Source organism: Nymphaea colorata, chromosome 5, assembly GCF_008831285.2.
Source record: "Nymphaea colorata isolate Beijing-Zhang1983 chromosome 5, ASM883128v2, whole genome shotgun sequence".
Taxonomy (NCBI): domain Eukaryota; kingdom Viridiplantae; phylum Streptophyta; class Magnoliopsida; order Nymphaeales; family Nymphaeaceae; genus Nymphaea; species Nymphaea colorata.
Window position 1 is genome coordinate 26,727,610 of NC_045142.1, and position 20,930 is coordinate 26,748,539.

Consider the following 20,930-nt stretch of genomic DNA (forward strand, 5'->3'; position numbering starts at 1 on the left):
GAAACACGCAGAATAAAAACGAGTCTACATTTAATCTGAAAATCAGGGCATGTAAAATGTTTCCAAGGTTACCAAAGCACCAGGATCAGAACAAAATGAGGCCCAGGTTGCCAGGACAAGAACCTAAAAGTCTTTACTCATGAAATCAACATCAGACAGAACGCCAGACACCAAGGAACTATAGGCTTAAGACAAGCAAAAAATATTGCAGCAGACTTGCCCCTATTGTCGAATTTCTGCCTTCTTCTTTTGCCACAATCTGTCCAGAGCACTGTCAGCATCACCCTGCAATACGAGCCCAATAAGAACCAAAAATGAGTTTTTCGTTGCATTTCCAGAATTTTGAAACTTAACCTGAGGAAATGTAGACCATCATATGTTGTCATAAGGTAGACCAGATTAAATAATCCAAATAATGGAAAGGGAAATAATGGAAAGGGAGAAGTGACTTGGTAGACCACATATGTTGTCATAAGGTAGACCAGATTAAATAATCCAAATAATGGAAAGGGAAATAATGGAAAGGGAGAAGTGACTTGGTGCGGAAATGGAAAAATGACTTGGTATCCAAGTTCCATGCATAATTTCAAAGGAAGAATGATATAAAGCCAGTAAGTTATAAAACGGTAAAGCCTCAACAGTTCTTATCCATTCAAAGCTTACCAACCACGTAAAGAGTTGACTTTTCTAAGTCCATCAAATGATGCATTTCACAAATTTCTCGGTGTAAATAACTAACACAAAATATTACAAGTTCACAAGTCAGTTGCAATTCGACACAATCAAAATCCAACCAACCAAGTTGAACCAACACCAGGGTCTTTAGTAGGACTACAGATTCCTTCAGTAGAGCTGCTCTATTTTTTCTTATCTGGTACAGCTAGTTTGGGGAATACCTACTTGTTTGAAGGCTAGTCAGGAAGTTCACCAATTAACAATCAGAATTGTCTAGTTCCTTAATACAAAAGATGAAGTATTACTATTAGCAATAGTTCTACCTTACGAATAAAGAACAGAAAACAAATGACACATGAACATATCATATAAAACATAATTCTTATTGCTTGCAGACCTTACTGTTATCTTCTCTTTTAGGTTGCATTAAAATGTTCCAACTGCTTTTTGTTTAAGGCATTGGAACAATCAACACATCATGTCCTCTCTTTGGCTGACACATTACTTCTTCCACACTGTTCCTTTTTCTTTAATTTCAAACCAGAGAACTATAAAATTTTATTCACAAAGACAAGGTGCAGAGTCAACTGCTGCAAATCTCAAAACTATGACCAACTTCAGATCTCCGCTGTCATTTATTAGGAAAGGCTTACGTACACTAAGTAAATTGATAAAACAGCTTGGAACTAACGAGGAAATTCTCTGATATCAGTTATCTTAAACATTTCAAATTCACACTCATAATTGAAAATTTGTATTCCATTCATTCCACATGCCCCAATCCCCATGCTACTCAGGTCAGAGCAAAAGCCAGCGACGCTTTCAGCTACTGGACTCTCGCCATCTAGGGTTAGAAGCTGTTACTGATGTAATGAAAAATATACAAAAGGAACTTGCCAAGTTACGCTAAATAACAAAATAAAAATAGATAGATTTTTTCCAATGCAATAGAGAACATTTGCTTATGATGTCAGAAGGAAACCTGTGCACGAATGAAACCACAGAGTGCAAAAGTGGTGAATTGTCCAGTGTAAATCCCATTTTCATCAAGATGTCCAATATTTATCTGAACCGAAGCATGATCCTTTGAAGTAATGAGGCGGTTTGTTGCAGAGCTGCAAAACCCAAAACACAAATAAACAAAAAAAGAAGCGAACACAACATTTACAAATTATATTGACCTTCTAGGTAGTGAAGACAGGAATAAGAGCCCAAATCAAGCTGATAATAGCCAAAATGAAAAAATAGTATATCTATTCCGCAGTTTCTGGGTTGAAATTTTTATTACCATTTCCTTGGGATGTAAAGATCCATGTACTGACCCTCCTCGTTCTGCATCTTGTCGGAGAATTAAGAATCACAGTAGAACTTCAATCCACCTGAAATAGAGTACAATAATTAGGAGTCATAAATGCCTAAGATTCTAATTACATACATAGAAATCATCTTTAGAGGACAAATTCAGTCCACCTTGAGGCAACTAATGAAGGGAAACTGAAATGAAAATTTTTGGTTTTATATGAACTGGAAAGTTTAACAAGTTCAGCGTAAAACAGCTTTGATATGCATCTTTCATGATGTATAGAACCAAAAGCATCTCCTACCTTTATTTGGCAAACTTGCAAAATAATGTGAGCAACAATTCATCAACTAACATAGTGAACTCAGTTCTCTGACCACACCATGATTTATATAACAATTTTCATGATGAAATGACCATGTTCTGGCTGGACGATATAGTTAGGAACCAGCAACACAGATATATGGTTTTTCCAGGAGAAAACTGTTTGTTCTCGTTACAACCTATAACGCTAAAAAGCTAAATAAATCCATTATATGCATTCAATGCAAATGCAGTAAAAGGCTAAATAGAGCAAGAAAAATCCAAAAAACATGCTGATAGATAAAAGTCACCCACGTAATTTTCTATTCCAAGTAGCAGTAGTAACAGAAGTGTCTTACTCATATATATCCACAAATTACTCACCGATCCAGTGGAACCTTACAGAATTTGACCCCGACTCCGAGAAACCATGAAAAACTAACTAAACAACAAACAATGTCCTTGAATGACTATCCGGAAGATCAAGATGACCTCATGAAGGACTCGAACCCCAAATCCATCCTAAAGAAGGGAAATTAACACCTATTGCATATAAACAATTCGATAGTCCAAGAGTGAAAAAGAAATGGAGGCAGCAATCAACTCAATCCACAGGCAAGGTACTCTTATGGTTCAACGCTTCAAGGAACTGAAGAAGATAACGCGGTTTCACAAAAAAATAAACCTTATAACGCACCAAGAAGATAAGCACAACAACCGGTTCGCAAGAATCCAGTATAAAACAAAAATGGAAGCAAGATCATTCGAACCGCTGGATGGAAAATGGACAACAAAGCCCAAAGACTTCCGCGATACGACCAAAGAACTTGTCGCAGAAGAAATCATAAGATTCAGATCCATAACAAAATGGAAATCTAGAGAGAGAGAAAGAGAACGCTCACCCGAAGGCTCCTTCGACGAAGCGCTACAACAAGGCCTCAGAAATCTCTAACAATGAGGAACTAGGGTTTTCCGGGCCTCAAATAGAAGAAACATGCTGACGGATTGGATTTGAGACGGTTCGAGATCCATACCCGCTGATTTAAGTCCGGCCCTCCCTTTTTACGTGGAACAGGTTTTTCCAATTTCCAGCCAGTGAAACTGAAACCCTTGGAATTTTAGGTCTCAAGAAGGAAAATACTTTAATTTTAATCGTCTTTATTCAGATGAGGGAAAATAAAAATTTCCAGGAACCACGAGACATTGCCAATAAATAAACCATAGGAAAGCTTAGGGTAATTTTTTTCCAACGCCTTTTTTCTTTTCTTTTTTTATAATTACAAAAATCTTATGCCTTTTCCGAAAAAAGCTACGCTTTTGATAAAAATTCTTAAATAAGTACTTTTAAGGCAAACTTTTGCAAAAACGGGAAAAGAACAATAAATTTTTTAATCATTTTCTTGTCGTTACCTTATTAAAGATTTATGGAGTTTCTCAATGGCCCATCGATGGTATCATGGTGCCATCATCTTTTGACAATGCAAGAAAAATGAATGTGTTTCGCAATTGGGAATCTTTTCAGTTCCATTGTTCTGCAACTTTCGAGAACAAGATCCGCAGGTGCATCCATTCTTCTTCATGCCTGCAAATCGATCTTGCAGATGTCCAGCAACAGATCTTCTGAGTTCAAGTATGTTTCGAGAACGAGATCCGCAGGTGCATCCATTCTTCTTCATGCCTGCAGATCGATCTTGCAGATGTCCAGCAACAGATCTTCTGAGTTCAAGTATGTTTTGTTGTGATCTGAACGTGAGAGCGTGTGAGCTATCTCCCTTGCAGCTTCAAATTTTCTTGATATGAATGCAGGATCGTGAGCTTTCATGCTCGTGGGCACAAACCAAAACATGAAAAACTTGTTGCAGGAAGAACTCATGTAGTGAAGGAGGACACTGCAGATTCCACAAGAAAGCCATTCATACAAGGAACATCTCATGTACCACTGCCTTATGACAATTAGAAACAGCCCTGCTTCTAAAAGTTTAAAAGCAGCTTCTTGGTATGTTCTAAGGCTAAACCTCAGCATTACCTTGCATTCTGATCTACAATCCTTTTACCATGTAAAGGCATTTTCTCCCCTCTGCCCTAATAGTAGCATTTTTTTTTATCCTGTTCTGCTTACAAGATACTTAGTTCGTTCTGCTTCTTGTGCATCGACCTGCTTGACTTCGATGGCAGCAGAAAACTACTTTTGAAAAGCAAATTCTGTCATGAACACATCATCTAGAGCTATGTTAAAGTATCTTGCCCTATCTGCCAAAATTTTTCTGATCTCAGCTACTAACAATCTGCAAACTTAATATGATTCAATACAGAAGAGTCAAGGAATTGACAAGGAAACTCCATATTCAGCCATGCCCAATGCTTAACATGAATTCCACGGTTTCCAAACTGCCTAAGGACCACTCTTTGGACAAGTTGCATTCCCTCTCTTAGAGTGATCAGCCGGTTAGTATTGTCTTGTGGAACCACGGCTACTGTTTCAGTGACCATTTAACGCAGAACAGTTCTATTGTAATTTTTAGCAAGGATACAGTGGATTGCAGGAAATTGGTATGGTAAGGGACGATTGAGAACTCTGACACCAATGCTGACCTGCATAAATGTGTAGCTTTTTTATCATAATGCATTGTAAGAGAAAGAAAAAGAATGAAAGCCTTGTGCTTAAGGATTTCAGATTGTGCAAAAATTAAACCAGAAAAATATATGAGAGAAAGAAAAGTTCAAAAGAAGTTCGTCTAATAGTTAACAGTTGCAGCCAGTGATCCCTACGTTTAAGTAAAATGAAAAACAAGTATTTGTGACATGTTAGATGAATCTGTGCGTGAACATCGTACATGATCGATCTATCAAGCAAAAGGTATCTTTACATGAGTTCCTTCAGGATGAACCTGCAACAAAGGCATACCAGCAAACAAATAATGCATCTTCATCCACTGAACTTGAAAGCCAAGAAAAATTAGAAAAGCTGTGACCTAATTTTGTGAGAGCAATTCAGCTGAAACCAGCCGCTCAAAATTAGCCATCAAGCCGACGGTTCGTGTTGCCAAAGTATCAAAATTAGCCATCAAGCCGACGATTCGTGTTGCCAAAGTATCAAAATTAGCCATCAAGAAGACGATTCGTGCTGCCAAATCACAGAAACATGAAAGTGTTCGGTGTTTCTGCGATCAACTTACGGAGAACATCACAAAGCAAATGCCACTGTGCTCAAGCTTATGCAACGTCCATTAATCAGACTCACCGATTTAGGCGTAACTAATGTGAAGCGACTACCAAAGGCGTCGAAGGAATCAGAAGATGCCTTGTCCTTGATGCCAACAGCCCTTTTTGAAGACGACAGCCCGATGGCCCGCCCCAACATTGAAAAGGCTATGATTCGATAGAGCAAGGTAAGGACTGCCTACTTCACAAGCGTTGAGACCGGACCTTGGAACGGCACTCTCGGGATTCGAATATTGGTCGACTACGTGGTGATAAAATTTGATTTGATGCTAATGAAAAGCTGTGTAGATACGGGCGTTCAGTTGTCTTCATCTAAAATTCTTCTCTAAGACTCTTCTGATTCGATAACCCATGAATATAACCCATTAATTTAAGATGGGACACTTCCTCCCATGTTAAATCTGACATTTTCTATCTAGAAGGTAAAATTAAAGGTTTCAAGTGTCAATCTTGGGTAGACTTAATTTTATTAGTTTAATGAACCATTGATCTTTTACTTTTGTCACAAAAATATGTCGTATCATATCCACGTTAGACCAATGAATTTTGAATACTATGTAATCAAATATCCCTATAGAGTATAGAGGAAAGGAAAGAACTTGAATGTCGCATGACCACGAGCGATGGTTTATGATGTGATAACGGTTTTTATGATATTTTTAACACTGATCATTTTTTTATTTCTAAGGGACACTTGTCATATAACATATATATATATATATATATATAGTTGTTAAATAGTAACTTTAGCTATTTAGAATCACTCAACCTTCTAATCAAGCTCTCCATCTAGTTAACTTTGATTTTTGAAAGGGAGCCCCCGATAGTTCCCTCTCTTTTAAGAAGGTTAGGTGGACAACCCCATCCTTGAACACCGTTAAGAATGCTTGAGTGCTTATCTATATGGTACCAATGTTGCTCAGAAGTCATTTAAAACATTTTAGGGTGCGGCTAAGTCTCAGTGCTCCCAGAACTTCATGGTAAGACTTCATGTAGCAACTCATACAAAAAAAGAAAAAAAAAACGTAGCTTATGTTCAGGCACGGCTTTACAATAGGACTTTATGGAGCATTTTTTTTTACAAAATAATGTAGTTTATACTGGCTAGGTCTTCAAAGTTATAACAGAACCCATACCAAATATTCAGAAATTAATGTGAAACATATCTGAAAATTATAGGATCGTTAATTTTCAAAATACTCGCTCGGCCTTTTTTCTTTCTTTGGATGGTATTTGCATTCGACTCGAATATCTATTCTTTCAAAAGGCATTTGCCAGTTACCTTTACCCGTCAGTCTGGTCCGTCCCTCTCCCGCCAAAGTGAGAGGGAGAGAGAGCTGATGGACTTTCCGGCGACCAAGTTGACATATTTGGTTGAATGTGGACACCGTACTCGACTGCCTCCATCATCGCCTATTTCATGGTATGTCTCTCTTTCTGTGAAGTCTATGAGTTCTCTCCATATTTTCTTTGTTTTCTTCCTCTTGGCAGTTGGTTGGCTCATACCAGCATTTTGGTGGGCAAAATGATGATTGAAGGAGGAAGATCGGTCAGTTATGGTCTTGGAATCGACCATCTTCCATCCTCAAGGAGGCGGACGGCCGTCCGACACGGGCTTTATCTCAGACGCGAGCGGCGAGTTCAAATTCAGAGTGCAAGACGTCATATCGAGGAACGGAGTGGTAACAGTTTCCAATTCCCTCGTTCTTCTCTTTTTCCATTGTAACCACGTTAAAATTATTTATGAACTAGCTGTTCTTTTTCATTACCACCGTGTCGATTTTGTTGCAATATATGCATTCTAGAGCAGTTGGATTAATGGGTCGTATTTGGTCTATTTCTCCACCATGTGTGCGATTTTGGTCTCATCATGATTGCTGCAAACTTGGTTTGTTAGTTTCTCTATGTTTTTGTTTGCGTTGCTAACTCAATTAAAAAACCGCAGTTTCCAAATACTTATATTTTACTTTTATAGGATGTTCATTTTGGATGCTTCGATCCTCCACATCCCGGAGGTTCTTTGGCTCTTGACAAGGGACGGGGAGCTACTCTGCACGTAGGTGGCGAGCGGCGTGAGCTCAATTCAAGGTAATAATTTTAAGCTTAATGTGTTTTTATATTTTGAATAATATATGTTAGTTCCTATTAATTATAAATCCAATTTATGGCTTTATGGTTGCCGACAAGAACTCCATCCACCCAGCTGAGAGTTCGGACCTGAGACCGTCAAGTTGAAGGAAGTCGACGGTCTGGGATGCTTCTTTTAGCATAATCCCTTAGAATCTGCTTAGACTTCAGGATTCTTTTAGGATAATCCCTTAGAATTCTGCTTAGACTTCAGGATTCATACTTCCAATTATCAATGGCTTGGAGTCTGGCTGCATTCCTTCATGGGTTTTTGTAATTTGCAGTTCTCTGCTCTACAGGTTTGTGGTTGCTGTTGACTTCCTTGTTTGGTCTTTGAATCTATCTGGAACTTAGGCAATTCCTTTTATAGGCACCTTTTCAGTACCGATCGATGTCATAATTTGATGCGGAGGTTTATTTTATTTCCATCAGTTTACAGTTTGAGATGATGGTACAACGAGCTTCATTTATTCTTTTGTTGAAGAAAGTTATTTTTGGCCTGGGTGATAGTCATAGTGGTCGTCATTTATTGTTTTGCATAAATGTGTAATGAGTTGGTTTTGTTTGTCAGTGAAGCTTTTGTCTTATGATAATTTTTATTTAAATCACATGGTGCGTATAGGTTGCATTATGCTGGGCATTTGTTGGATATTTGCATGCGCAACGTTGGCCTCTCGCATTTAGAACCTGGGAAAGGCAACCATTTCTCTGATGGGTTTGAGTCTGAAACTGAGCTAATTAATTTCATAATTTCTTACTCTTGACATACTCAATCATGATTGATTTGTCAAAAAACTTTGTTTAAATCAAATTTTTACTGTTAAACATGCTTGGCTTTCTTCATGATAAGTTCCCTCAGTTAAGATAGAATTTCAGATATTAATTCTACCACATGAAATCCATCAACTGGTGATCGCTTATTTGATATCAACTGTTCAACCGAAGCATGCCTTTGTTCCCTGGGTACTTCTCCCTTGCCTGTCAGGAAAACCTCCTAGCGTTTTGGCCTTGTGGTGAAGCACCGTCAGTGTTGAACTCTAGACCTCCTCAAACGTAGGCTTCAAGCCAACTCATCTAGCCCAGTGAGTGGAGTGCGGGTGTTTGCACAAGAGTAGGGAACCATTGTAAAAGCAATGAAGGACAGAGCAGCGGCTTCCAGTTTTTCACTGCAGGTCAGATTGATATCTGAAGAGCCACATAGGAGGGAAGCAGCATGTTGAATTGCCAAAAGAAGCAGGCTGTTATGTGTACTAATTTTGTAGTTTTTTTGAGTTCTTAATTATCTTAAATTGGTGGTATTTGTTCCTAATTAAAAATAAAAACACATATTCACACTGGTTCAATGGAGCTGATACAGCTCAATCCTGTGCACCATCTCACAATATCGACTGTAGCTTGCAGAAGGTTGTACTTGTCATTTGGAACAGCTCTAATTAACAAAGGTAATTGAAAAATATCATGACAGGTGAAGAAGACACATTGTTATTGTGTCCATGGACTCCATGGCTTGCAATGTCTGCCCATGTGTGTGCATAGAACATTGTCTTTTACCTTCTAGCTGGCAACATAGATTATTAGATGGCCTTACATTCTGTCCATGTTGCTAATTTTGTTCTTTGTTGCAGTTTTATCATTCCATACTCATGGCAAGCAATAGAAATAGTCAAGTTGAATAATGTGATTATGATTACTAAAAGGTTGACAACTATGCTACTTAGATTGAATTGCCGTGTAGCCTTGGCCTTTCATGGCCTCTCTACTCAGTCTTTGATGTGGCAAATTTTCCATTTTAAAAGCATTGTAATGTTAGCAATTTAGCATTGTTGGATGTTGAAATGTTCTAAAATTAAGTTTTTAGTTTTTACCTTCATTTGTATGTTTTGGTCACTGCAGGTCCTTTGTGGAATATAAAGGTGTAATCCCACAAAAGAATTACAAAAATGGGCTATAGAATTGGAAGATGAAGCCAACAGATTGATCTCTATTGGTGGTAAGGTGAGTTCTAGTGATTATTCTATACTAGGGGGTTGTGGGCGCGTGGTTGTGGAAATTAAAATCAAAGACTTGTCCTGTACCACTAAGAATTAGGCAGTTAGGCATCATAGTATGTAATTCCGAGTTAGAGAATAAAATGCTATTGAGGATTAGCATATATGTGCATGTCTAAATAAAATCAGGTGGTTTAACAGTTCTAGCTTAATGGTCTTATGATTTAATTTGCTGCGACTAGAATATGTATGCATTTACTCTCTTTGAATGTGAATATGCTCCTTCACTAAATAGTCAATTGCGAGCCTGTAGTCTGTGTCTTGTATTTGTTAAATTTCAAGTCACGTAGCAGGTCAAAAGTTTCATTTCATCCTGTGCCTTGTCAATCATAAGTTAACATAGCATGATCAAACAATTTTCTGATGCATTTTAAAGTGATTTTAATATTGGAAGTATATACTAGAAGAAGATAGATTGGAACGTAGGTCTAAGAAACTGATAATAGCTCTCAACAGCTCACAAAGATGAAACACAGGGTTTTTATAAGAGCAGCTCCAGAGTGCGTTCAAGCAGAGCAATAACCTTTTCGTTATACCAAAAGTGCTTGAAAGAAGCTTACAAAAGAATGGGATAAACAGTTCCTCTAATACACATCAAGGTAGAACCTCTTTAGCTTCTAGAGCAGATTTGAGCGGCTGAATTTCTAGCCATGGAAGCTCTCAGTGGCTAGAGGATAACAGAAAAGTAAGAGGAGGAAATAAGAAATATGTGTGTGAGTGTGTGTATATATATATGTGTGTCTATATATATGTATAATGTGTGTGTGTGTGTGTATTTGTATTTATATACATTTTGTATTATGTATATAAATACAAACATGAATGTAAATAAATAAATATATATATATATATGTTTCTATTTATATATATTTTGTATTATGTATATAAATATAAACATGAATATAAATAAATATACATATATATATATGTGTGTGTGTGTGTGTGTATAACTGTAGGCAGTGCATTTTGACATTCCACTGTATGTTGGATTGGATAAACAAGTTCATGTTGTTAAGAAATGGGCAATCCCCTTTCACTGCTCACGATATATTTGCAATGTCAAATTTCTATGAGAAATTGCAATGGACATAAGGTAGTCAGAAGATTAAAATATAAAGCTTAGCAGTAATCATCTTGATGTTAGTTTTGTGTTTGAGGTGGGTTGATTGTAAAAGCACTTGTTCATGATTCGATTCAATGACCAAGATTGATTGTTAAATTGTTTCCATCATCTCATAAAAGTATTCCTTGAGTGGCCTATGCGTCATTATTACTTTCACGATTTAACAAATTGATGACTCAAAATGTTCCAGGTATCTGCCACTATCTTACCACAGTTATAATAAAAACTACAGGGAGGGTGTGGCACAATTTGTCTGAATTTTATTATTCTTTACATGGAAATTTTGACAGGACAGGAAGGAGTAATCCATGTAATGATGTTAAAGTATTCCTGTTCTTTGAATCTGGTCCTTGAATTTTTACATTATGTTGTCCTTTTCAATCAAATCTTTACCTGAAAACTTTGACATAGAACTGGGATTTGAGTAATCAATACAAAGGAACACCACCTTTCTAGTGGCAACCAAGACCTTGGTAGAAGTCCTGTTGTTTGAAGTAGGTTATTGAATCTTTGCATTCTGGTTTTTTTGTCAATTCTTTTCCTGCTTTCATTTGCTCAACTTCAGGTTTTCATATGCTCATTTGTTTTCCTGAACATGATCTTCTGGGTTATATTTTAGCTTTTGATGACTGATGCAGATGAACACCCCAAGAATTGTGACATTAGGGAATAATCTTGGATGCCCTTGTGGAGGGACCCATGTTGCTAATATTTCAGATATCAAGAGCATAAAGGTTTGTACTCTAATGGTTATAAACGCTCATTGATTGGTGTAGCGTTATGGTTAGGCCAAATTATCATTATATTTCATCATGATCTTTTAGAAGATGTCTGAGATGCACAACTTGATATAAGCCAATGAGATACAGATCACTGGGCTGCTTTCAACCGTCCACTCTTGCATTTTCTGTATTAGAAAATGAAAAAACCGACGCTCGAAGTCGACGCCGAGCGTCTAGCGTGGGAGGAGGAGGGGGAGGTCGCCGCCCTCCCTTGGGCGGTCGGCGAGGGCAGGGCGGTGGGAGGTCACCGCGTCGCCTCCCCTGCGTCCATTTTTTGTAAACTAAAAAAAAAAAAGGATGCTGGTAGCCTCTCCCTCGCCGCCGGCGACCTACCGCTGTCTTGCGGTGGCCGGCCGGTTCGCCGGGTCCGCGGGCCACCGCGAGGCGAGTGGGAGGCCTTCCCCCGTCTTGCTGATGGGGAGGGAGGCGTCGCCTCCCCCTTCCGTCCGATGCTCGGCGAAACCGTCGAGCATCATTTTTGTTTTTTAATTTTTTATTTGTCACAAACGTGGGCCGGCTCTTTAAGCCTTTTCTGCTCCTAATTGTATTTATGTTCTTCCTCAACTTCGTGTATTAAACTTATTCATGTCTCTCATGCATTGAGGTGCTAATAAAGCTACCATTTATCTCTCGAGTGCTTTAAGTGAGTGATTCAGATGCCGTTCTGTTCTAGTCCTTCGCGATTAGTTTGTGCTTATTGTAGTCCACTGTGAGGCTTAAAGAGAAGGACAGGAATCGTTATTCCTTTTTTTTTTTTTTGTCTTTGTTTGGGTGGGGGCCGGGGGGAACAAAGACCTGGATTTGAACAAATGAGAATTTCAATAGATTTGTAGAGCCTCAATGCCATTACTTGCCAAGTATGCTCGAAGAAACTTGTCTTAGCATGCAAAAGACGGGCAAAGCTCTTGCTGTGTCTAGACCGAGAATATGTGGAACATGTACAGACCTCCATAGTTTGTCAAAAATAAAAAAGGTGGAGGCAGAAGAAATTCCATTTGCCGCTATTGCATGAAATATATGAAGCTGGATTGACCAAATTTAAAAAGAAGGCAGTCTTAGGGAATTAAGTAAAGGAGGAGTCAAACAAAAAAAAAAGGCAATCTTTCTCTATCTCAATTGCGCAGGATAAATAATATGATTCTGAAGTGCACTTCAGCTTTCTTAGTGAATCATCATAAACATGTTCTCTTTTGTTCATGACAGTTGTTTCCATATTTGACCTAGTTGCTTAATATTTGAAACTACTGGTTCCTTTTTGCTACTTTTGTTTACCTAAATGTTGGCTGGCCTTAATATGTACACAATCATTCCAAGAATGGGAATCCTAATGACTAGTATGAACAGGAAATCACCAAGTGAAAGGTGACTTTGATGGCATTTCTCTAAACTGACTTTCTGTGTGCACCTTAAGGATAATAGGATATGCTTTTCGTTTTATGTGGTTGTGTAATTCTCACACTTCTATTGTTCTTCAAAGCTTCACTCCATGTGTTTTTTTAAAGAAAATACCAGTTGATTTCTTGGACTTGGAAGTTGGAAGTTTTATTTACTTGTTACCTGTCTTAATTTTGTTTACTGTTGGTGCTAAGATTCCTCAAATTCGTACAAGAAAGGAATGGCAAAGGTACTATATAGCATCAGCTCCTGAGCAAAGGTAGTTGTATATATTACCTGATATTATTAAGGGTATGTGATTCTTGAGAGAAGCTAAGGCAACTATGTAGCTGAGCAACAGCTCTTGATTCCTTTCAGCGTACTTGGTTTATTCTTGGTCTTACAAATTTAGCAGCCACGGTATTCTTCCTGGTAGAACGGTTACTTGTAATTGCAATGACCATAGATCACGAGGACACCTCATTGCGGTGCAGCTGGCGTTTTATTGTAAGAAGTGGACCTAAAATTCGCTCAGAGTATGAGTTAGTGTTTTTGCAAAGTTAAGGTAAAAGTTAGGAAAAGAGCTGCTGCATCTCTGGTTTTGGATGGTTGTTGGGCTGGCTCTGTAAGGTTGGTTACATTCTCTCTTTATGTTTTCACAATATCAAGTGCTGTTGCCAACTTTTGATATCTATCTTTCCTGATATTTATGAACTTGAAATTGCAACGAAGCATGCTATGTCCGCAAACAACCTGATGGACGATAGGCCTCCTACCATCTTATTGATTAACAGAGATATATAGAAAAAATTATAAAGAATAACATATCCAAACCAAACTCTTCGATAGAGGTATCCCCACAGCAAAATAAAACAAAACCTCTCCAATTCTCTGAATGGGAGTAGCACCATGGTGGAAAAAAAGAAGAAGAAAAATTTACTCCATCACTTTGATGGAGGGTGAGACCACTGCAACATCGAAACAGGCGGGTTTTAAATTGTCACAGAGGGAACTTGCTTTTTGCATTTTGGTTTTGCGTTTGACTGGCCGGTTCTAAATTAGAGCAGAGGGATGTTCGCTTTCTCATTACATGTTTTCCATTACGCCAGTTCTGGTCTCAACTGAAGTTTGCAGAAGCAGCAGTCTGGTTACTTGCAGAGGTCCAAACAAAAGAGAAAGCGCAACCTTGTCAGGTCTGTTGGACGAAAGTGCTAGACTATATTGTAGGCATGGTTTTGGCCATTTGTGTTTCAAAGCGAGGTCTATTTTCCTGTGGATTTATGCTGGCAGGCTTTTCTGAGACACATAAGCAACTAACTGAATACTTGGTTCCTGTGCATAACTTCCAGTCAACAGACGGGGGAGAGAAAGAGCGAGAGATATGATGCAATGTTGGAAGTTCTTTTATACAGCGACCATCTTCTTCAACTCAACAATGATAATGGATGAGACTTTGTCTTAGATTGAATCCTACAACCTCATTTTTCCTGAGAACGGCTGCTTGGGGTCGAGGCCTCCAACGTCCTTTATTGGTAAAAAATGGGACCTGTAACTTCATATTTGTATTGGTCTTTCGGATGTATGGGACTTTCTTATTATATCACACCAACGATTCCCTTGGCTGTTCGTCTGTGTTTAATCTCCTGAATTCTTAATCCTTGTTACAAAGAAAGCACTCTGCGGCTTTACTTTGATGTGGATATTTTACGGCTACACACTTAGACTGAAAGGCAGGTCAAGTCCTGCAGCCTCAGCAGTAAAGAAATGATGTTTAAGACAGGATTATATATCAAGTTATGGTTACCCCTAGTAAGATGACATGGATGGTCGGCCATTCAGCGTTCTGTTCCCCGGTGATTCCTGGTGTTCTGGATAATGGTATCCAGAACATGGGCAGGATAGAAAATCTCTTCCTGTGGGGCTCCCTCTGTGGAGAAAACAGTCTAAAAATTAAAATGGGTAGCTTGAACGAAATTAGTTTGCGCGGAGGCATGATCTTCTGGGGGATTAAACGTGACGGTTTACCTTCTAAGGGTCACCTCCAAACTGATGCATATTATAAGATGACAAACTATATTAATATCATTAGAAGGTATTTCTTTCTTTATGCTGTAATCCTCTATTATCAGATAATGACCTTTCAACTGCATCCTAGTTTGAGTTCCATAGAGATAGATCTGGATAGTGTTTTGGTATATTAGATTATGATAAGAATTAAGTTAAATCTTTAAGGAGGTGTTTAGTAACAGGAACAGGTACTGCCTGATTTTGGGGTATATTGTTAAAACAGTATGTTGTATTGCGGCAGGTTCATAAACGCTAATGCAGTGTTCCTGTTACCAAAAGGCTACCTAAAGAAACATGTTCAAAAGGATCAAGGGACGTTGACAACTGTTGGAGATTCAGACGTGATCTTCAGTAAAGGCTCATACCAACTTATACCACTAAAGATGTTTTCAGGCTATGAACTGAGCAACTTTAATCAACTTAAAGTTTTAAACCTAATCCCCTAGCCAGTAGTTAAAGCTCTTTGCGTACCATGGTTGGCTTGTTTTCTTATGTGCAGGCTTTAAGCTCAATAAGAAGCGTATATTAGTGGAAGTTCTAGCTTAGCATGACCTACCTGAGTTGTTCTGACCCTTAACAGCTTAGCTAACCAAAATAAACAAATAAATAAATAGAACTTGGGTTGCAAAACGTCTGATGTGCTGTTGTCTGGTCTCTCTGGTACTATGAGGTTGTCTTTTTATGAATCTAACCAGACAGCGGAATGTCCAAAACTATATGAACAGAAAGACTTAATTTCTCAATTAAAACCTCAGAACAAGAACATATATATATGCACACACACACACACACACACACACACACACACACAGTCTCTCACCACATAGGCAAGGCAACATCAAAGCAAAAATCTTGATAATAAAAGTAGAAATGAAAAAGTTAACCTAGCAGCTCTCCATCCCATATATAGAAGATAATAATAATAATAGCCTCAAATCAGTATCAGCCAAAAACTTTCACGCATGGCCAGCAAAGAACAACTAGGACAACATGATATCTTTGCCCCAAGATAAAGAATGGTTACTGGAACGGAGAGAGAGATAGAGAGAGTGTGATGGTAGTCCCTGATCAATTTAATTTACCAAAGATCAAGTGGGAATCGACTAATCTCCACAACTGATAAGATAAGCCACAAACCACAAATGACGAAAAATTCCAATACCAAAGCCAACAAAAATATCGCAGCCCAAATTCCCAGATAGAGTAATAACTTTTACCATCTCTTTTTCCCGACCAATCAGAGGGAAACTCACTCCTGCATAGTTTTGGCCCCTCTAAAGCACAACACACTACTCTCTCACCCAAAGTATGAGTAGTTTTCTTGGAGTTTTAAAGTGCCACTTGCGTGTTTGACGGCCACGATCCGGCCAAAGAGATTCACACCTTTGAATGGAACGCAGGTTTTAATCTAAATTTGGTTGATGCATCATTGGCAAATGTAAATTGAGATTTGCGACGCTCCATCTATCATAGTTTGTCAATGATAAAAAAAAAAACAAGATATGTAAATAATGAGTGATGAAACTTTTTGATCTTCAAGGGATATGTTTACTACATTGTAGGTAGCGCTTTGATATAGAAAACCAACCCCCACCAAAAGAGAAAAAAAAAAAACATTTTCATCTAAAATATTCATTATATGCATAAAAAAAAAAGAAGAGAAAGGAAAACTAAAAAGATTCATCGCTACGTTACCTTATTAAGCAAAGTCTCGCTTCCTTATGCAGCTACATGTCACCAAAGTTATCATATCCAAAGGCAAAAAAGAGGAGGGAAAAAATAGCACAAGGACCAAAAGCATATACAACTAGATGGGACTTTGTTGTCGCTAACTGCCGCCGGAGGGGAATTTCCGACGAGTACGTTACATCACCGAGCACCCTGTGGCGTTCTCCTCACTGAACAATTCCTCCAGCCGCCGCGGGTTGGTTCCCGGCGGAACGTAGCGTACGACCCCGCTGGAGGCGTAAGGCACGGTGATGGATACGTCGACGTAAGGTGGGAGGGGGTACGACAACCCACCATAGCTGAGATGGGGGCTCGTAGTGCTGTAATTTGTGGCGGGCGCCGGATAGAAGAGAGCGCCACCGCCTTGCGGGTTGGCCATTAGAGCCCCAGATGTTGTAGGCATCAGATCGCCACCAACAGCATTTGCTGCACCACCATCTTCTGAGCTCTGACCAACCTTCTTATCCTTCTTTCTACCGCCGCCGCCGTTGCCACCAGGATTGCCTTCACCGGCCCTACCGCCATCCGTCGCCTCCCAGGGAGACCCGGATGCTGCAGGCATCGGATCGCCACCAACACCATTTGCTGCACCACCATCGCCCGAGCTCTGACCAATCTTCTTATCCTTCTTTCTACCGCCGCCGATGCCACCAGGATTGCCTTCACCGGGCCTACCGCCATCCATCCCCTCCCAGGGAGACCCGGATGCTGCAGGCATCGGACCGCTACCAACAGCATTTGCTGCACCACCATCGCCTGAGCTCTGTCCAATGTTCTTATCCTTCTTTCTACCGCCGCCGCCGATGCCACCAGGATTGCCTTCACCGGGCCTACCGCCACCCGTCGCCTCCCAGGGAGACCCCAATGCTGCAGGCATGGGATCGCGACCAACAGTATTTGGCGCACCATCATCGCCAAAGTTTGAACCACCACCTTCGGCGATGACCACACCCTTCTTCTTTTTATCACTACCACTGCCACGATTACAGCCGCCGTCCGCCCGCGGCGCCGCCAATGGAGCCCCGGATGCTGGAGGCACCTGATCGCAGCCAACAGCATTTTCTGCACCGCCATCGGCGCTGACACCACCCTTCTTCTTTCTACCACCGCCCGCGTTTCCCATCTCCAACGGAGCCTCCCATGCTGCAGGCGCCGGACCACCCTCGCCGGAGTTCTGACCACCACCATCCGCGCTGTCACCATCCTTCTTCTTTTTAGCACCACCGCGGCCGCCGCCAGGATTACCTCCACCGGTCTTACCGTCATCCGCCGGCACCGCCTCACCACCAAAAGCATTTGCCGCAACACCCTCGCCGGAGTTCTGACCGCCACCATTGGCGCTGTCACCACCTTTCTTCTTTTTACCACCACCGCCGCTGCCGCCAAGATTGAGTCCACCGGCGTTACCGCCATCAGCCGGTGCCGCCTCTGAGGGAGCCCCGTATTCTGCAGGCATCGGACCACCACCATCGGCGCTGCCACCACCCTTCTTTTTACCACCACCACCACCGCCGCCGCCGCCGTTTCCACCAGGATTGCCTTCACCGGCCTTACCGCCATCCGCGTGCTCCTTGCCTTTTCTCGCGGCAGCCTTCTCGTTCTTGCCGAAACCCTTCTCGCCTTCCCCGGCGGCTTGCTTGCCAGCTCTGTCCTCCTCATCCCGCCATAATTCGGCATGCTTTCCCTTCTTCTGGAGCTTCATGATCAGCCTATCTGCATCGACATCTCCGGTAACCGTCACCTTCTGCTGGTCGATGTCTACAGTCGTCGTGGATACCCCTGCACCCGAACAAAGAAGAAGAAAACCACCAAACCAGAAAAAAAGAAAAAAAGCCAAGCTAGTCAGATGTCCAACAGACAAGAAATAAACCACTCTAACAACAACCAAGATTTAGAGAATGAAGATCTCTGACCATCTACGCTGTTCAACACTTTCGTCACTTTCTTCTTGCAGCCTTCGCAGTGGATAGGAACCTTCAGCACCCACGTCTACAAACAAGAGAAAAGGTCACAGACGTTTCACAGAGAGAGAGAGAGAGAGAGAGAGAGATGATATGGGTACCTTGCATTCCATGGTCAAGAAGCGAAGAAGATGAAGAGTGCTTTAGGGGGAAGATGGGGACGTTAGGGAGGGTTTTAATGGGTGGAGAGAGAGAGGAGGTGATGCAGAAGAACGTACTTGGAGGGGAAAAGGAGGTGGTTCTGGCTGTCATAATAAAAATGCCATTTTTTCGTGCCATCGAGATTTTTTCACAAAAAGAAGAAAAAGAAAGAAGGAAAAAAAGATTATATCCATTTTCTTCTGCAAAAGTAAATATTAAATTTATTATCCGACCATTTACGCCAAAGAATTGTCTATCAAACAAAGGAAGGTGTTGATTATCATTATAATACAAAAGGGGAGGTGTGCCTTTCCACACTCGTGCATCATTTTCATGGAGTTGACACGTGAGTGGCTAGTGGGGAGGTACTGAGAAAAAAAGAAAGAAAGTAAAGATTTGAGATGGGTACTGAAAATTTCACAAGAACGAAGAAAAAATAGAGGCAAGGGACCTTGATTGCCCCAATCAGATCAAAATAGAAGTCATTGGAAAGTGTTTCTGATTGCACGCATCTCGATCATTAGGGCATAAGTTCTTATGGTTGATGATCGATGTCATTCCTCGATTGCCATCTTCCACGTTTTGTTGGTTTCCCTTGATGCAACATAAATGATAGGGCCCTTAGAAGGAGGAGATATCAGCTCAAAGACCAAGACAATGTTGTACATCTTGGGGAATCTCAATAATCTTTTGTATCTTTCTATGGTCGATTATTTGAGATGCAAGCTACCAAGAAAAGTGCTTTGAGTTAATAAAAGATCTTTGGCATTAATGCACGAAACCACTACTTGGCTAGTTTGGTATTTAAATTTCAATCTTAAATCTATATCTCTTTCATATGTACAAATGAAGCTTTTCAGAAAAAGAGGAGCTTGGATGTGTAGAGAGAGAAAGGATACAGGTCATTGCAAAAAGGATCAGGGAGGTTGCCATCCAGACCATATATAAACCTCGAAGGTCATTCTCACGCAAATATGATCCTGACATGCATTGGTGTTGGCGTTTGTAAAGGGTGAAAGCCTCTGAAATCTGAACTAGCGACCTGCCATCTCAAGACAACAAATAGTTGATCTTTTCCGCAGCCACGAAGAATGTTCCCACGTCACAGGTCGAGTGCGTTTCATCTCCAACTATAACGTAATGGCCCCACATACTCTAAACAATATAATTAAGCAAACTTGATTAGCACATGATTGAATCAAAGTGTCTACATGCACTGATCTTTTCTCACAACAAAGAAAGCAATCAACGTTTTGGGTTGTGAACTCGCACATCATATAATTTAACTTCTTGTAAATATTAAGTGCGGAGACATTTGTATCATGTAAGTTTGGGGGTCGGGAGGGCGGGTCGGGCCTGGGCCGGTCAGGGCCCAGTCTGCAGCAATGGGCTGCGGCTAGCCCCAGCCTGATTCCTTATCCAGCCGGGCCAACCGGATGCCATGGTGTGTATTCTTAACTATGTTATATTCGTATACTCGTGTAACATAACTCATAAAGTTGAGGTTGAGAACTACTATTTTGTAACAAAGTGAACTTCACATCGTTAGAAAGTATGCATCACTGAATTGCGTATTTTTAGGCATCATCACGTGCAGACTAATTCCAAAAATGTAGCATTGTGGCGAACATTTTTCATTGTTCTAGAAGCAATTTGTTCATTTATAAAGAAGACATCATGGCCTTAACTCTTTCCATATTTTCCTCATTAATATATGCATCCAGCACGGTCCTTGCCATTAATGGCTTCTTACTCAGAATGGTTTGCGATGAATATCATATTTCCTTCAATCTTGAGATGCTCAGTGTTCTACTGTAAACCCCCTCTGAAATAGTACATAAAGTTTGATATTTGCAGGTCTCTTTAGTTAAATTCAAACAACAAGTCAAAGCTATCCTCTTAATATGGAAGCGAATGGAAATTACCATTAATCATATTATGCGCTTCTTCCTTGAAATGGTGTTGTGGACTTAAGCCTTACCAAGCCCAGATGCACTTTTAGAGCTAGCTGCAGGAAAAGTTTGGTTCTAGAACATATCCAAACAGGATCCGTTATAAGTTCGTTCCACCATTGAGCCA

At 40.2% G+C, this 20,930-nt stretch overlaps 3 protein-coding genes and 1 long non-coding RNA gene across 4 annotated transcripts; 2 read left to right on the plus strand and 2 right to left on the minus strand.

Moving 5' to 3' along the window:
• Nucleotides 1–10: 10 nt before the first annotated feature.
• On the minus strand, nt 11–3,305 carry LOC116255108 (40S ribosomal protein S21-2). The gene is made up of 4 exons (XM_031630865.2): nt 3,181–3,305; nt 1,964–2,054; nt 1,658–1,790; nt 11–285 (listed from the first exon to the last, which is right to left on the minus strand). Exons 2-4 carry the CDS (start codon nt 2,011–2,013, stop codon nt 223–225), a joined length of 246 nt encoding a protein of 81 aa, XP_031486725.1. The 5' UTR covers nt 2,014–2,054; nt 3,181–3,305; the 3' UTR covers nt 11–222.
• Nucleotides 3,306–3,457: 152 nt separating this feature from the next.
• Nucleotides 3,458–4,867, plus strand: LOC116255109 (uncharacterized). The gene is made up of 3 exons (XR_004172823.2): nt 3,458–4,004; nt 4,085–4,274; nt 4,591–4,867. It is a non-coding gene; the product is annotated as an uncharacterized LOC116255109 (long non-coding RNA).
• Nucleotides 4,868–6,764: 1,897 nt separating this feature from the next.
• On the plus strand, nt 6,765–14,580 carry LOC116254026 (uncharacterized). Its single transcript, XM_050077740.1, is given in 9 exon segments — nt 6,765–6,923; nt 7,039–7,182; nt 7,476–7,588; nt 8,250–8,342; nt 9,521–9,552; nt 9,555–9,622; nt 11,437–11,532; nt 14,064–14,147; nt 14,304–14,580. Coding segments are annotated over 9 exon segments (711 nt in total). The 5' UTR covers nt 6,765–6,878; the 3' UTR covers nt 14,340–14,580.
• A 2,136-nt stretch (nt 14,581–16,716) lies between these two features.
• LOC116255287 (uncharacterized) lies at nt 16,717–18,921 on the minus strand. The gene is made up of 3 exons (XM_031631063.2): nt 18,812–18,921; nt 18,663–18,738; nt 16,717–18,528 (listed from the first exon to the last, which is right to left on the minus strand). Exons 1-3 carry the CDS (start codon nt 18,821–18,823, stop codon nt 16,886–16,888), a joined length of 1,731 nt encoding a protein of 576 aa, XP_031486923.1. The 5' UTR covers nt 18,824–18,921; the 3' UTR covers nt 16,717–16,885.
• Nucleotides 18,922–20,930: the final 2,009 nt, after the last annotated feature.